The sequence below is a fragment of the Octopus bimaculoides genome, chromosome Z, assembly GCF_046866305.1.
Source record: "Octopus bimaculoides isolate indiv1 chromosome Z, ASM4686630v1, whole genome shotgun sequence".
Lineage (NCBI taxonomy): Eukaryota > Metazoa > Mollusca > Cephalopoda > Octopoda > Octopodidae > Octopus > Octopus bimaculoides.
In genome coordinates, this window is record NC_142944.1 from 19980825 (window position 1) to 19999733 (window position 18909).

Here is an 18909-nt window from a genome sequence, read left to right on the forward strand (position 1 = left end):
ACTTATTACACAACCAAGAACTACGGGTTCAAGGTTCCTTATTTTGGAACCAAGGTTGTTATAAGGGAAATGTTTCTACTTCGTTTATGAAGTGGTGCCCCAGCATGGCCGTAGTCTCAATACTGAAACGAGTGAGAAAGAAAAAACTCAAAGAAAAACGTATGTTTTTTTTTTTTTTTACAAAAATAAATAAATAAGTTAGTATGGCCTATTTATTTAACTTCTAACGTTAACAAAGTTAATTCCTTCTCTCGTAATGGACATGCCGATTTTTGTTCTAAAATTTTCTAATTTGTCTCGGTAAATTAAGGCTCTTTTTTGGGGGGTCAGATACTTCTTTTTTATATATATATATATATATATATATATAAGGACATTGAATTAGAACATTATTGAATCTCTCTGTTGAAAATTAATTTTCATCAATCGTCTGATAGAAAAAACACGCACACAGACACATTCATACACGCGCGCGCGCGCATGCAAACAAATTCACACTTACATGCACACACGCATGAGCACATACACAATTCACAAAGGAAAAAGCCAGAACAAGAAATCAGTAAATAAATAAACCAGAAAAAAATGGAGGTCTGCACACTCCCTCAATTATACATTTGCATTGCATCAGAAGGACACTGGTGTTGTTCCAGCACTACAGTGGTGCTCCAGCATGACTGCAGCTGCATGGCTGAAACGAATACATACCCCAGGCTTCAATAAAATCAAAATGAACCAACTGTCAGCTCATCCCTACAAGAAAATCACTATGAATCCATAAACATTTTGGTTAATGGTCTACATAAATGTAACCGTGAGTCATCTAAACCTGCCTGTAAAATGGGAACTATGTGAGGAAAATTATTGTCAACAAGTGCACTGTTGTGACATGTAATGCCTTGAGATACTATGTAGGATCTATCATCTACTATGTAGGATACCTCATCAAAAGGAAGATGCACCTACACTTATTTAATAACAGCATACTTTGGCTGTCCACCTCTTATGTTGAATACATATTCAAACCTATGTCAAAAGGGATGAAGTTTGAAATCAAATGGTCGATCATTGATAAGTTTTGAAGCTGTTTTCTGTAGCTCCAGTATATGTTTTGTATGTAGGAGTATATTCAATCCATAACTTTAGTCATTTAAACAATTCTTTTGATCAGGAAGTTACCTTTAGAGGGCAGGAATTGAGGTCATTGAAATTACATTTAAGGACCATCATCATATCCATTACATTTGTTGAGCCTACTAATATTGTGCTGGTTAATGAACTAGACAAAGTTGTTGCAGCAAGAACAGCTAATCTTCAGAGATTTTCTGCTAAACATTCTGCTATATATTTCTGGGAAAACGCTTTGATAGAAAACTTATAAAATCTCTTGCTGTTTTAGCCCTAATTCTCAAGATAAATGTTATTCAACAAAACTTTTTTACTTATACTTCTGTGCAATCTCCATGGTTGTATTCACTTGCAGCATTGCAAATCAGAAGTTTAGCCAGTGTGTGCTACCCAGGGCAGTCCTTTAGGTTTGTCTCCTCTCAGCTTCTTGGGCTGCCAAACCTAAACAGTTTCATGCAGCAGATGCCCCACCCACACCTGCCAAGTGCCACCTGATAAAAGTGTCAGTCAGAGTGGACTGCATCTTTGTCCCCCCCCCCATAGCTATTGTTAAATGCCACTTCAATGACAAGGAGGTAACTTACCTATGTTACTGACCACATTCTTAAGTATACAGGGTGAGTGATTAGAACCCTTAGTATTATAGTATAGCCTTTTGGTAGGATTATGGTAAGGGTGCTAGATCACATTTCTAAATTGATGTCAAATAGGTTAATACCACTGAAGTTGATTTCAATCGTGATCTTTAACCTTTAGCACACTGTTTTACCCCAAGAATAGTTTCCCTTGTCACATTATTTTTGAGGTAACAAAAGACATGAGCACCTACTGTTTTAAAATTGTTATAACTGTCGTTGTATTGTGTGTACATATTGATGCTTTGCATACTAATAAAGTAATGGATGAATACTATTTTTATGTAATGCATAAGAAATGTACCTCTTTGGGGTCAGTACTTTCCTTAAATCAGCCAGCCATGGGTGATAGTATCCACTTGGCACATTGTTCTCAATATAACTGTAAGCACAGTCTACATCCTCATCATCACGTTGAATAATTTTACCATTGATATCTGCCTGAGTAAATCCTTCAAAATTGTCTTCTGAGTTGGAATCAAACAAGATTTCTTCTAGAAAAGCTTCAAATGCAGGGGCAGCCATTTTCATTCAGTAAAAAGTCAAAAGAAACTGTGATTGATTTCAAAGCTTGATCACCTTGTAGTTAGTATATAAACAATGAAAAACTCAGCAGAAAACGAAAGTTCAGTCTCATTCTGAATCGAAAATCACTTGTTTATGCCTTTAAGTACTGGAAATTAAATTAGTGATGTGTTTATTTTAAGCACCCTTCTCAAGACGATAAGATATGCCTGCAGCTACTGAGGAGAAAAGTTGGGGGCAGCAAATTGCAACAACAGCATGGAGAATGTAAAGACAATGCATTAGAAGAATAAGATTCTTCTGAAGCTTATCAAGGTCCTGCCTCTTGATGTAGTAGGTGACAATAAAGCAGTCATCCCAGTATAGACCTGATTCTAAAAAGAGAAATATATATTATGCAATGTAAAATACATATCCCTATGAACACACAATTCTGATCCATTGTTATGTCAACTGAAAGTTTACCATTTTTCTTGAACGAGGTAGAATCATTAAAAGCGGTAAAGATTTCCTGGCATGCAATATCATGTCAGTATCTGAGTCAGTTACAGCACACTTTTTTTTCTAGCTAAAATAGGGCCTTAAGTAGCAGAGGTCTTGTTATCAATGGGTAAAATTGGATGATATAAAATTAAATTTGCAGTTTTGTTTACTGCTAATATTTTATTTTGTTGGAATTTCTCATGAAATGTAGACTTCCCTTGAGAGTATTTTGGAATCCATTACTCACTTTGTGGAATTTTTTTATTTTTATTAGTTCCAAAAAGATCTCTTTCAAAAGTTTCTAATTCTTTATTGGCTGGAGAATTCTTTCTACACATGAAACCATACTTGCAATCAGCATCATTCTGCCATGTTCTTTTGTTGAAAATATAAGTGTACCATTTCATTTTGTAGATAAAGTATTTTATTTTCTTTATCAAATGATTACACTGTCAAATATAATATTTCTTTATTCACATTGTTTTGAATTAATCAAAATCTCATTACTTTGAGATTTTGATAATGTGTTTGCTTAGTTTTAGAATAACATAGTTGGGTAGGCACAAGATGAAGCAGTTTGAACATAAAACAGGAAGAATATTTGGGCTGGATATAGCTCTGTTCCATTTGAATGCTAAAGGGTTAAATATTGCTTATTCAATGGGTTGGAAATGTTAATGAATGAAAAATTCCGTTGGATATTTTGCATGCTTTAGTGGTTGCTTCTTCCTCTTTATTTGTACCATCATTATTTGCGCGTACACACATATGTATATGCGTATATGTGTGTGTTGGTGTAAGCAGCCATCAAGTCTAAAGACGGAAATTACACCCCCACTAAAATCTTGATCACACTGTCATGCATGACTGCCATAGCCAGCCATCAAAGGTTTTCACACACTTTAGGGCCTTTCAGTCCAATACCTTAAACACACCTCTCCCATTTACATTAGATTTTTTGTACTTTATATTTTTTATCAACCACTTCCTGACCACAAGTATAACCTCCCACCATTCACATTAGATTCTTTGTATTTTTTATTTTTTTATCAACCACTTCTTGACCACCAGTATCCTCTTTTCACCAATGTGTGTGAACTACTAGCAACACACAATAATACCAGCAGCATCTAACTTGGAGCAAAATGTAAATCTTAACTTTTGTTACATCACCTGCTCTGTGCGATGCATCTGATGTCATTACATCATTCCCCACCCACTAGGGAGCAGTGCAGAAGGCAGCCAAAACGATTGTTGTGCTAAATAAAACTTTTAGTTACACTTCACCTTCCATATCAATTGTTTGAAATATATATATATATATATATATATATATATATATCATCATCATCATCGTTTAACATCCGTTTTCCATGTGGACATGGTTTGGACAGTTTGACTGAAGTCTGGAGAGCCAGCGGCTGCACTAGGCTCCAATCTGATCTGGCAATGTTTCCTAACACCAACCATTCCAAAAGTGTAGTGGGTGCTTTTTATGTGCCACCAGCGCAGGAGCCAGTCTGGCAGCCCTGGCATCGATCGTGTTCGGATAGTGCTTTTTATGTGCCACTGGCATGGGAGCCAGTGAGGTACCCCTGGCATCAATCACATTTGGATGGTGCATTTTACGTGCCGTCGGTATGGAAGCCAGACGGAGGTGTGGTGAGGTGAGGGTGGGGGTTGTAAAATTTTTAGATGTTACATTAGACTTGGGCTCCTGCTCCTACAGGCCCAACCGACAAGAGGCTGTTGCTCATACAGGCCCAGCCAAACGAGAAGCTGTCCTATATCAACACAGCTCCTGTCACGTTCAGATTCCTAGTGAAGGGTGTCAGCAAGTGGATCTTGAACCTGTCCTCAAATCAAGAGATTTTTTATGCTAGGCCCCCTATTACAATGCAGCTCTGATATTCAATGAGTTTAAGGATTGCATCTATATGCTAGGCCTTGCCACCCAGGAAAGGAAGTGCCACTGTAAAGTTGTTAAGTCGTTTGGTTTTCCCCACACTTCTCTCTCAATGTTAAGACTTGTGTGGGAAGAATTATCCTTAGATTAATGGACAAACACTTCACAGTTACACAGATACGGATGTTTAAAAGGCACAACTAAAGAATTGTTTAAAAGATACAACTAAAGAATTGTTTAAAAGGCACAACTAAAGAGTCTCTTATAGTTGTGCACCCAGAATTAAGAAATTTTAGTGAGCACCCCTACTCTGCAAGCAGAGATGACTTCCCAGTGTGTGTGGGTGTATGGGGAGATCGATGTGAAGCTAAGGAGGTCATGTATGAAGCTGAGGTGGTTGCCACCATGACAACCAGAGTAACAGCATAGGCAGCTATGACATATCTGCTGACAACAGCAGCAATGGCAACAACAATGGCAGTGGTGATGGTGAGAGCACATCAAGCAGCAGACAACAATGCCAACAGTTACAATGGCAGCAACATCACCAATGTTGTGCCTAGAAACGGCGGCTAAGCCAGCAACTACTGAACCACCGGGATCACGTCTGGGAATAACAACATCAGCAGTTACTCCAGCAACAACAATAAAATCAGGCCTGAAGTTAATGAAGAAATAGCAGTGGTAGCACATCCAGTGCACAGACATAAGCAATGTCTGAACAACCACAGTTCCCCTTTTAGGATACCAGAAAGGAGCAACATCATGTCCCTAACCAGCCATGAATGGCACTTAAAAGAGGAAGGAATCCAATACATAATTAAATGGAAGTTCCTTGAATAATCAGGAACTTATATAAATTGGAGCAAATGATGTTAGCTTTGCTTGGTAGAGAGAGAATCCTATAAAACTTGATGGACCCAGGGACCTTTTTAAACTCCAGGTAAGAAGTATTTAGTCAATGGCCTCATCTAAGACATTTCCTGTTACATGCTTGGAATTCCCCATTCGTTGAATGGAACTGTTCCAGTGTCTTCGAATATCACCATGGCTGGAACTGATGTATGGGAGATAACCCCGTGCCACTTGTTACACCTGTACAACCATTCCAGAAGTATTTTTGTTTATAAAATTAACTGACTATGATGTCTTCCTTAAATTGTAGAGAGGTTATGTACCTTCAGCCATGCGCTTTATAGGTGTGAAACCAATGGTCACTCACCGGCCATAACAATCAACTTCCTGATATATATATGTATGTATGTATGTATGGATGGATGTATGTATGGTTGTATGTATGTATATATGTATGGATGGATGGATGGTTCAGGGAGATGTCATTCTGATGACTGACATAGTAATATTGCCAACTGTTACAAGAGCAAAGGAAATGCTCTATAATGAAGCAATGAACCAAGCATAAATTAATAAATTAGATAAACCAACTAAATTATGCAAGTAGCAGAAGGAGTTATAGTACAGCCTATTAGGAAGAAAATTAGTTTAGATGAGGAAGCAGGTTGTGGTTACTAATGCATGACTCATTGCTTAAGTGTTAGATAGTGTAAACAATTGGTGTTTTAGAACTGTGCATGCTGTGTGCAGGAGCACTATCAGCAAAGTGAAAGTCAGTAACAGATTAGCAATAAATTCAGTGAGGAATTTAATGTGCTGGTAGGTGTATGACAGGATTCATTTCTCAACTTTTGTTTCTAATCTGCAAGAGAATTATACAGGATTGGCTTTCAGTTGGCATACTTCACATCCCAACAGTTCCCTAGTAAACTTCACAGAAATTGGAAGTTAATATTGCTCAGGTGATCTAATCAGAAGGGAGAAGTGTAAGCATGGGACTGAAAATGTTCCAGAAGCCCTTATTTCTGCTGGCAAGAATTAGATTATCTATCTTTTCAGAGAGAAAAATCATGCGTGATGCTTGTGTATGTTAGCAAAACAGACACTAAATATAAAGATGTTGAGTGAAAGCAGAAAAGAAATTAAATGAACTCCTGTTTCTAATCTGTAATAGAATTATTCCGGATTTGCTGTCAGTTAGGATGCTTCATATCCCAACAGTTCCCCAGTAAGCTTTACAGAAGTTGGCAGTTTGTATTATCCGGATGGTCTAATGAGAAGAGAGAAGCATAAGCATGGGACTGAAAATGTTCCTGAAGTCCTTACCTCTGCTGTCAAGGATTGGACTATCCTTCTCTCATAGCGAAAATCATGTTGTGTGATACTTGTGTATGTTAGGAAAACAGATGCTGAATATAAAGCTTGTGTGAAAACAGAAAAGAAACGAAGTGAGCATAACTTGACAGGGTATATGAAGAAATAGTTTATTTCTTATTATTTATTAGGTTACTCTGACCTAAATCTTTACAATAATCAACTGCCATAAACGGTATCTTTTTATTTTATATTTTTAGCTTCAGTCTTTCGACTGTGGCCATGATAGAACACAGCTTCGAAGAATTTTTAATTGAATGAGTCAACCCCAGTGCTTATTTTTTTAAATCCTGGTACTTATTCTTTCAGTCTCTCTTACTAAACTGCTAGGTTACGAAGATGTAAAAACATCAACATGACTTAACAGGTCTTCACAAGTACAGTTTATTGCCCAATGATTGAAAGGTACTCTTGAATGGGCTGGTTATCCTGCACTGGCATAGGTCACGGTTATGGTCTCACTTGGCTTGCCGAGTCTTCTGAAGCACAGCATATCTCCAAAGGTCTCGGAAACTTGTCATTGCCTCTGTGAGGCCCAACGTTCGAAGGTTGGGCCTCACCTCCTCATCCCAGGTCTTCTTGGGTCTACCTCTTCCACAGGTTCCTTCTACTGCTAGGGTGTGACATGTTTTCACACAGCAGTCCTGACCATACCAGTGCAGTTGTCTCTTTTGCACACCACATCTGATGCTTCTTATGTCCAATTTTTCTTTCAGGGCACTTACAATCTGTTGTGTATGCACATTGACATTAGACATCCAGCTGAGCATACTGGCTTCATTCCTTGCAAGCTTACGCATGTCTTCAGCAGTCACGGCCCATGTTTCACTGCCATGTAGCATGGCTGTTTGCACATATGCTTCATACGGTCTACCTTTTACTCTGAGCGAGAGGCCCTTTGTCTCCAGCAGAGGTAGAGCTCCCTGAACTTTGCCCAGGCTATTCTTATTCTAGCAGCTACACTCTCAGAGTATCCACCCCTGCTACTAACTTGGTCACCTAGATAATGGAAGCTATCAACTACTTCTAGTTTTTCCCCCTGGCATGGGCTGGAAGCTGCTTTCTGCACATTTTCAGTGTTTATTGCAACTGAGCATCTGCCACATACAAAAACTATCTTGCTAGTTAGCCTTCCTTTGATATTGCTGCACCTCTTATGTGTTCATAGCTTACACCAGGTACATCTTATAGAGTTTCTACCTACACCTTTTCTACAGATTTTGCAGGGCAATCTACCTGATGGGGTTTGTGATTTGTCTGCCTTCCTACTTACTAGGATTTTGGTCTTTGCTAGATTGACTCTAAGGCCCTTCAATTCTAGACCTTGCTTCCACACCTGAAACTTCTTTTCTAGTTCTGATAGTAACTCAGCTATTAGATCAAGGTCATCAGCATAGAGAAGCTCCCAGGGGCATCCTATCTTGAATTCCTCTGTTATTGCCTGGAAGACTATGATGAATAAGAGGAGGCTGAGGACTGAACCTTGGTGGACCCCTACCCCTACCCAGAATTCTTCACTGTACTCGTTGCTAACCCTCACCTTACTGGCAGCATCCCTGTACATGGCTTGTACAACTCTCACTAACTACTCATGTATCCTTAGTTTCCACATTGACCACCAGATAAGGGATCGGGGAACCCTGTCAAAGGTTTTCTCCATGCCAGGTACAGAGGTTTATCTTTGGCTAGATATTTCTCCTGCAGCTGTCTTACAAGCAATATAGCATCAGCGGTGCTTTTCCCTGGTGCAAACTCAAACTCCATCTCATCTAAACTGACTAATTATATAATAAAAAAAACAATACATTCAAAAAAGATTATAAAAGGAAAGATGTTGGTAGTAATGAATGTACATGGACATAAAAACAATATAAACAAATAAGTTTTCCTGATTTTTGCAGCTTATTCATTAAGTAAGTTGTAACACTGCTCAAAAACAGTATACCCAGGCATGTACGTATGTCAGTATATAGGAAGAAAGTTGACTCCATCCTTTTGTTTCAAATTAAAAATGAATTTGTTAGGTAATGAAATCTCATTGTAAACAGGTAAAAAAACAAATACTCATATAGACTTTACATCTATTCCAAGTGTATTTTTTGGACCAATAATAATTTTAAAAGTTTTGGGTTCTTCAGGAGATATTTTGTGCAAGTCATTTGACAAAGAACTGACCAGATTAAAACCAGATGTTAGGTATGCATAAAAAAAATAGATTGACGTATCATATCTCTAAAACTTTATCTGCCATTAATTCATCAATGAAATCATTGAATAAGTTGTCACCTAAAGAATTATTAGCAAAACCATTAAAAAAAAAAGAGAGCTGGGTAAATGGCAAAAATTCAACAATTTGATGTTTATAGCACTGCAAACATAAACAAATGATAGGGGAGGGGATTAAAGTTTACTCCATTAGATTAGAAAGTTCATAACTCTATAAGATGTACCCGGTGCAAGCTATGGACACATAAGAGGTGCAGCAACATCAAAGGCAGGTTAACTAGCAAGTTAGTTTTTGTTTGTGGCAGATGTTCAGGTGCAATAAAGACTGCAAACAAACAGGAAACAACTTCTATCTCATTCCAGGGTGAAAAACTAGAGGTAGTCGATAGCTTCCGCTATCTGGGCGACCAAGTTAGTAGTGGGGGTGGGTGCGCTGAAAGTGTAGCTGCTAGAATAAGAATAGCCTGGGCAAAGTTTAGAGAGCTCTTACCCCTGCTGGCGACAAAGGGACTCTCACTCAGAGTAAAAGGCAGACTGTATGACGCATGCGTACGAACAACCATGCTACATGGCAGTGAAACATGGGCTGTAACTGCTGAGGACATACGTAAGCTCGCAAGGAATGAAGCCAGTATGCTCCGTTGGATGTGTAATGTCAATGTGAATACCCGTCAGAGTGTAAGTATCTTGAGAGAAAAGCTGAACATTAGAAGCATCAGTTGTGGCGTGCAAGAGAGACGATTGCGCTGGTATGGACATGTGGTGAGAATGGAGGAGGATAGCTGCGTGAAAAAGTGCCACACCCTAACAGTTGAGGGAACCCGTGGAAGAGGTAGGCCCAGGAAGACCTGGGCTGAGGTGGTGAGGCAAGACCTTCGTACATTGGGCCTCACCGAGGCGATGACTACGGACCGAGACCTTTGGAAATGGGCTGTGCGTGAGAAGACCCGGCAAGCCAAGTAAGATCGTTGCCAGTGCCCCTGGACTGGTTCTTGTGCGGGTGGCACATGAGATGCACCATTTTGAGCGTGGCCGTTGCCAGTACCGCCTGACTGGCTCCTGTAGGATTTTCGAGCGAGATCGTTGCCAGTGCCCCTGGACTGGCTTGTGCGGGTGGCACATAAAAGACACCATTTCGAGCGTGGCCGTTTTCGTGCGGGTGACACGTAAAAGCACCCACTACACTCTCTGAGTGGTTGGCGTTAGGAAGGGCATCCAGCTGTAGAAACTCTGCCAAATCAGACTGGAGCCTGGTGTTGCCATCCGGTTTCACCAGTCCTCAGTCAAATCGTCCAACCCATGCTAGCATGGAAAGCGGACGTTAAACGATGATGATGATGATGATGATAACAACCTGTAAAATAAATATAAGTAAGGGTGGTTTGGCTTGTGGAATTTCAAGCAGTATAGGATTGCCAGAGAGATATGGTGTGGTGTGGAAATATTTGCTTGTTAATTAATTATTTTTATATTTTTCTAACAAATGTATTTTTAATTTAAGTTTACTAAATTTATACTCAAAAATTTGTATTTTGCAGTAATGAACATGATCCAAAATATCTTCAAGGCAGATGGTTTAGATCTGCAAGAAATTTTGAAGTCAGATGCTGGAGATGAATTGTTGGAGAAAATAAAGAAAGTAATGAAAGAAACTCAAGATGACAGGTCGTGCTTGGAACTTCGAAGTGAAGATGAAAATTGGTTTGCAGGTTTGAATTCTTAGATTTACATTAAAGTGCATTAAATTGACACTTTCTTATTTTTATGCAGCTTAACATACTAAATACCTTAACAGCTGCTTTTTGTCACATTTCATTTGAGTGTAAATGAAAAAAACACTTTTCCACTCTAATTATCAAACACTACAAAAGGGCTATGTATACTATGGAGTGTTAAATAAGTATAACTATAACCCTTTAACAATATAACCAGCCATATTAGACCTAAATATTCTCCTTGTTTTATGTGCAAACTGACCAGAAGTGGCCTCCCACACCTACCTCATAATGTCATTCTAAAAATTAACTGTCACATCACTGAAATCTCAAAGCTACAAGATTATGCATGGTTAATTCAAAACAATGTAAATAAGTAAGACATATGGCTCAGTGGTTAGAGTGTTGGACTCATAATTACAAGGTAGTGAGTTCAATTCTTGGATCAGGCTGTTTGTTGTGATCTTGAGCAAGACATTTTATTTCATGTTGCTCCAGTTCACTCAGCTGTGGAAATGAGTTGTGATGTCACTGGTGCCAAGCTGTATCAGCCTTTACCTTTCCCTTGGATAACATCAGTGGTATGAAAAGGGGAGGCTGGTATGCATGAGCAACTGCTGCTCATCCATAAACAACCTTGCCTGGACTTGTACCTCTGAGAGGAACTTTCTAGGTGCAATCCCATGGTCATACATGACTGAAGGGAGTCTTTACCCTTTACATTTGACAGAATAATTTAAATACTAAAGGGTGAACTATAGTTGCAAGACTGACACTGTAAACATGATCAAAATGCACAAAAGCTTGAAATTAAATCTAAATGAACTTTTAAAAAGCCAATAATGCAGCTTCTAAAAACCCAATGTTTTTCTGCTTGAATTATAAATGTCTCAAAGAAAAAAAAAAATACACTGTGATAGCACTGTCACTGTTTCTGTATCCTAAATATAGTCAGAATCCCTCTTATTTATAGTATTCTGTATGGTGTTATTCCTCAGTATCATTCAGATTTTGATTCCAGAATTATTGGTTACTGTAGCCCAGTTTATAAGTGCTTAAAATGCTCAATTTTAAATTATTGCTTTCAGTAGACCATCTATGTATTAAAACTATGGCTACATCATCATCATCATCATCATCATCATCATCATCATCGTTTAACGTCCGTTTTCCATGCTAGTATGAGTTGGACGCTTTGACTGAGGACTGGCGAACAGGATGGCTACACCAGGCTCCAATCTGATTTGGCAGAGTTTCTACAGCTGGATGCTCTTCCTAACACCAACCACTCCGAGAGTGTAGTGGGTGCTTTTACGTGCCACCAGCACGAAGGCCAGTCAGGTGGTACTGGCAACAGCCATGCTCAAAATGGTGTATTTTACATGCCGCCTGCACAGGAGCCAGTCCAGCGGCACTGGCAACGATCTTGCTCAAATGTCTTTACACATGCCACCGGCACAAGTGCCAAGAAGGCGACGCTTGGCACAGGTACCATCACGATTTTGCTTTCGCTTGCCCCAACAGATAGTCAACATTACTAGCTCAGCTCAGATGGTTTAGATAATAAAATTGATAACCATGGATATATTTGAGAACTATTATCAATTGTAAATTTCTCCTGATAATTTCATTAAATATTCTGAGTTGATGATTTCTTAGAAGTCATACAGCTAGACTATGAAAGTAGGTGTTCTAGTGTTTAGGGTACTTGGCTTAGGTTCATAAGTTCCTGAAGACCTTGGGCAAGTGTCTTCTACTATAGCCTCGAGCCGACCAAAGCCTTGTGAGTGGATTTGGTAGACGGAAACTGAAAGAAGACCGTCGTATATATGTATATGTATATATATATGTGTGTGTGTTTGCGTGTCTGTGTTTGTCCCCCCAACATTGCTTGACAACCGATGGTGATGTGTTTACGTCCCCGTAACTTAGCGGTTCGGCTAAAGAGACCGATAGAATAAGTACTAGGCTTACAAAGAATAAGTCCTGGGGTTGATTTGCTTGACTAAAAGCGGTGCTCCAGCATGACTGCAGTCAAACGACTGAAACAAGTAAAAGAGTAAAAGAGTAAAGAGTATAACAAATTTATGCTTTAATGGTTGCTTTGATCATCAGCTATGATATTGTTGAAGCATTGTTGAGCAAGAATTTTTTTCTTAAAATGTTATAAGGTTTCTCCTATTATTTCTTCACCCTGTTTATGTATATAAAGTCAGCTGTAAGTCTGCCATTTTTGATACCCCAGATTCTGCTTTCTTGCATAGAGGAATTATGCTTCCTTAAAAACATCAGGAAGCTTCATAGGAAATTTTGTAACAGAATCGGTATATGTTTGGCTAAGACCTTTTTGCATGATTATTTATAATGGTGGAGGAATGTCTGGGTCTGCTGCTTAATTTCACACATAGAAAATGTTACAACTGTTTCTTTAATATCAATGCTATTTATTGCTGTTGCTCTTCTGAATGTTAAAACATTCAACAGTCCTACGTTTATACAAATAAATCAGTAATATTATTGATATATTGTGCAGTTGTCTCCTCATATTGTTGTGTCCACACTGAAGTTGCAATTTCTTTCTAACAATGGCCATATTTTGTTATTGAATGAAGCTTTCCTTATGTAAAACACTTCATAGTTGATATTTATGTTTTACATGTCCTTAAATTCTTTTTATTCAATTTCATATTTATGGGAACTTTTTATTTTTTCCTTCAATTTCTATAAGAGATGGTTTTAGATAGCATTTTCTTCATTGCAGGCAGTGTATTATATTTTTTTTATTCTTTGTTCTCTATGTCATAATTATTGCTTTCTTATTGTGGATGACTTACATGCTCTGACATTTCTCAGTGGGATATAATTTAATGTCTTGGATTGTCGGCATAAATGTTGCCTATTGCTATGTATGTGTATTTATGAATATACATGCATGCACATGTGTACACATATGCACGTGCACATGCGTGCACACACACACACACGCGCGCAGAGTATACCAAAAAAGGTATACACACATTGGATGATTATAAAGTTAGTGTTTATTAAAATACACTTCATCATCATCATACATCCACTTTCCATCCTGGCATGGGTTAGACAGTTTGACTGGAACTGGTAAGCTGCACCAAGCTCCAGTCTGTTTTGGCTTGGTTTCTATGGCTGTATGCCCTTCCTAACGCCAATGCCCTTCCTAACGCCAATGCCCTTCCTAACGCCAATGCCCTTCCTAACGCCAATGCCCTTCCTAACGCCAATGCCCTTCCTAACGCCAATGCCCTTCCTAATGCCAAATTTAAGAAATTTAATAGACTCTATAGACAATTTTTTTATGAATCCTGTTTTCAAAGTAATGTCTTAAAAATTTAAAGAAGTGATTTTAAATTCTCAAATGCAGGATAATGCCAATAATATAGCCTGAACAGGATAAATTACCCTTATTTTGGAGAAAAAAGTGTTGGCGGCCAGCTATGAGACTCGAACTCACACCTCCTGTGTTTGAGTCTCATAGCTTGCCGCCAACACTTTTTTCTGCAAAATAGGGGTAGTTTATTCTGTTCAGGCTATATTATTAGCATTATCCTGCATTTGAGAATTTAAAATCACTTCTTTAACTTTCTAAGACATCTCAATGCTTCTAAAAGCAAGCTTCGTTTGTTTGTTTATGTTCATTGTAATTTGAATTTAAAGTAATGTCTGTTCTACTCCAGGCATTGCTGATAGGTAACACAACACAATGGAATCTCAGCCATCAAGAAACTTTGTATTCAGTATTTGTTTGTATTCTTGTTCAATGGCTGCCCTCAATTCATCAGCTGTTGTGAATTTTGTACTGTGAACTTTATCTTTAAATCATCATCATCATCATCATCGTTTAACGTCCGCTTTCCATGCTAGCATGGGTTGGACGATTTGACTGAGGACTGGTGAAACCGGATGGCAACACCAGGCTCCAGTCTAATTTGGCAGAGTTTCTACAGCTGGATGCCCTTCCTAACGCCAACCACTCAGAGAGTGTAGTGGGTGCTTTTACGTGTCACCCGCACGAAAACGGCCACGCTCGAAATGGTGTCTTTTATGTGCCACCCGCACAAGCCAGTCCAGGGGCACTGGCAACGATCTCGCTCGAAAATCCTACGGGAGCTATTCTCATAAAAAGAAGTCTATTGTTATGAGGTCTGCTAAACCTCTTCATTCAATCCACCTGTTCAGTAAAATTTTATCAAGGTGGGTCCTTGCACTAGTATGGTAGTGTTGAAGTATCCCATCATGCTGGAAATAAAACTCCACATTGTCAAAGTCCTCTTGAATACTTGGCACGACAGATTGTCAGAATTAGTTCAAGTTAATAGGACCAAGCACTGTACCATTAAAATAAATAAATAAATAAATAAATAAATAAATAAAAGAATGGTCCAATTAATCTTTTTGATAGCAAGCCACATCATACTGTAACTTTTGGTAAATTAACATGATGTTCCTTCATAATATGCAGATTCTCAGATCCCCAGTAGATTCAGTGGTGGTTAATTGAACCATTTAATTTCAGTGTAGCCTCATCATTCCAAACAATCTTTGTTGGAATGCATGCATCTTCTACACATCTTACTAACACTATTTGGCCTGGATCATCTTCATTGAGAGCATGGATTATTATTAGAATGTCACTTTTCCAATGACAGTACTTCAAAATGCAATGGACACTTCATTCTGAAATTCCTATCTCACAATTCATTTGCTGCACAAATTTTCTTGAACTCTGGCACAACAATTCTTTTACCCTTTCTTACTTTGTGGGTTTTGTTAATGTTTGTGGTCATCCAGAACATTTCTTGTGGCCATTATGAACAGTTCCATGTATCATCTTATGCTGGCTAAGTCCACTCTCAGAAGAACCCACAATATGCCCTCTTTGAAAATGAGTAACTCATGATAAACACTGCGTATGGTGTTCCCTCCATCATTCTATTCTATGGTAGCCTTCACTGATGGTACAAAACATTTTCTAGCTCATTCTCATCATCCTTTCTGATCATATACCTACAGAAGTAGAAGTAGTTTTAAAATTTGTATTAATCCTTGGTAAAAATTATGCTTATAACTTGAATCAAAATTTCAATAGTCAGCATTAGATAATATTTAACAAATTACTTCATACTTGAAATGTTATTTATACCAAATTTAATGATACTTTTGTTTTTCAATATTTCAGACGTTAAAAAGACATTTAAAAGGAAATCAGAATATATGAATTACAAAGCACAGAGCCGTGTAAAGAAATATTATAGTGATGTAAGTATATTTATAACTGCATAGAAATATAATCCAAGACTGAGAAGAATAAGAAAATGACTTGAAATCTTTTAATCAGTGTAATACAATAGCAGTGTCACCATTTCAAATCAATCCAGGCATGACTCAACCAGGAAACTAAAAGCATGGGCATAATTTATATAAGTAATAATGTATAAGTTTTTATATAAAAACTTTAAGTTCCAGTCACTTCTCAGTTTCATTACTCATATTTGGTTGAATGGATGGAAATGGCAGTGGTCATCGTGTTAATTCAGTTTGGTCGATTAATAGTTTTGGGTAGAGTATATAATGCAAAAGTGTGTAGCAAGTGGATGTGGTGGTGAAGAAAGGATTGGGGCACCTTAAGGTTATGCCCAAGTCTACTTATCTTCCATTGTTAGTAGATGTAAGTTTATGATGTATTTTGTAAGGTAAGTGTAAGGGTGCATGGCCTAGTGGTTAGGATGTTGCACTCACAGTTGTGAGATTGTGGTTTCAGTTTCCAGACCAGTCAGTGTGTTGTGTTCTTGAGCAAAACCTTTCATCTCATATTGCTCTGGTGACCATTTTGACATTTGGCACACCATGCATCTGTTCAGACAATGTTGATTTGATGGAAGGAATGAGCTAATGTACAGCACACAATAAACAAATCATTTGTGCTGGTTGTTTGGCAAGAAATTGCAGAACCATCTTTCTTGGACTATGAGAAAATACCACCACCACCACCACTGTCGTTGTCATCATCATCATCATCATCATCATCATCATCATTACCATTATAGGGCAAGTATGTTTGCATTCATCATTTATTATGTAAAAAAATTCAACAAGCTGTACATAAGGCAAGATGCAAAATGTAAATTATAAAATGCTAAATTTCCTTTCTTCTCACATAGTGGTGCTAAAGCATGGTATATCAGACAGTTGTGTTGACATGCCAGGACAATTGGGGTTACATTGTAAATGTGGTGACTTCATTTCAGGTATAGAATACTTGAAATGAATGTATAAAACTTGAGCAGTAGTAGTATTAATTTATCTCAGTGTTCGAAGTGTAATAATCATAGCAGAACTAAAAGTGGTGAGCTAACAGAATTGTTAGCACACTGGGCAAAATGCTTAGTACAATTTTGACCATCTTTACATTCTGAGTTCAAATTCCACTGAAGTTGACTTTGCTTTTCCCTTTTTGAATTGATAAAATAGATTACATCAACCCCAGCTTTTTTTCCTTAGGCAAGTGCCAAACTCAGGAAAGATGTAGATCAAGAGATTTCTAAAGTTATTCAAAAACTCATCGACCAACTAAAAACTAAACTTGAGAAGAATTCTTATCAGGGAGCATATTTTGATCGCACTGCTTCAGAAACTGAACGGATTTGTGACTCAGATGGCTGGTTCAACTGTGAAGGGAAGTTTGATGAAAATACATGTAAAAAGTCACATAAAATCAACCCTTACTCAACTAGGGAAAACTGTATGCTATTTGCTTTGTGGGATCTGGACCATATGTAAGTAACAATATTACTAGTCATCAAATATATTTGATTAAGATTTCGTTTTTAGTTACATATATTAACTAAACCAGTTAATTTTCATGAAACAGGCCATGGTAACTTAGATTTTTTTTTATTTGTTTCAGTCATTTGACTGTGGCCATGCTGGAGCACCACCTTGATTTAACAACTTAATTTTTAACAAATTTTTCCATCATTTTCAACAGGTAACAGACAATCTGCTTCTGTTGACTCTTAAAATTGTTTCTTTTCTGGCATTTACATGCCTCTTAGTTTATCACACACATATATATATATATAGGTGTGTGTGTTTCTCTGTCTGTCTGTCTCGCTCTCTCTCCCTCTCTCTCCATATATATATATATATATATATATATATATATGTATATGTGCAAGAGTGGCTGAGTAGTAAGAAACTTGCTTCCCAACTACATGATTTCGGGTTCAATTCCACAGCATGATACCTTGGGCAAGTGTCTTCTACTATAGCCTCAGGCTGACCAAAGCCTTGTGAGTGGATTTGGTAGGTGGAAACTGAAAGAAGCTCATTGTATATATATATATATATATATATATATATATATATATATATATATATATATATAAGAATTTAAGGAATGGAGAAAACGCATGTTATAATTGCATACTTTATTCCTACATATGTTTCAAAGGATTACAACCTGTGTGATCCATAGGGATCTTTGATATTCTATCAGAAGAATTTTTATTCATTAAGATAGAAGAAATACACATAATTATATATATATATATATATATATATATATATATATATATATATATATGTATATATATATCTATTTGTGTGTCTATGTTTGTCCTCCCATCACCACTTGACAACTGGTGTTGATGTATTTATGTCCCCATAACTTAGAAGTTCACCAAAAGAAACTGATAGAATAAGTACCAGGCTTAAAAAATTCAAGGTGTTGCTCCAGCTTGCCCACAGTCTTATGACTGAAACTGGGGGAAAAAATGATAATATATATATATATATATATATATATATATATATACGACGGGCTTCTTTCAGTTTCTGTCTACCAAATCCACTCATAAGGCTTTGGTCGGCCTGAGGCTATAGTAGAAGACACAGGAGTGGCTGTGTGGTAAGTAGCTTGCTTACCAACCACATGGTTCCGGGTTCAGTCCCACTGCGTGGCACCTTGGGCAAGTGTCTTCTTCTATAGCCTCGGGCTGACCAAAGCCTTGTGAGTGGATTTGGTAGA

At 37.7% G+C, this 18909-nt stretch overlaps 1 protein-coding gene across 1 annotated transcript in view; it reads left to right on the top strand.

Annotated features, from left to right (window-relative positions):
• Window positions 1-18909, top strand: part of LOC106869512 (DNA fragmentation factor subunit beta) — a 63061-nt gene that overhangs the window by 35321 nt on the left and 8831 nt on the right. The window contains exons 3-5 of the mRNA XM_014915278.3: window positions 10671-10841; window positions 16060-16139; window positions 17382-17656. Coding sequence (XP_014770764.1) covers window positions 10671-10841; window positions 16060-16139; window positions 17382-17656 — 526 coding nt within the window. The remainder of the gene's footprint in view (window positions 1-10670; window positions 10842-16059; window positions 16140-17381; window positions 17657-18909) is intronic.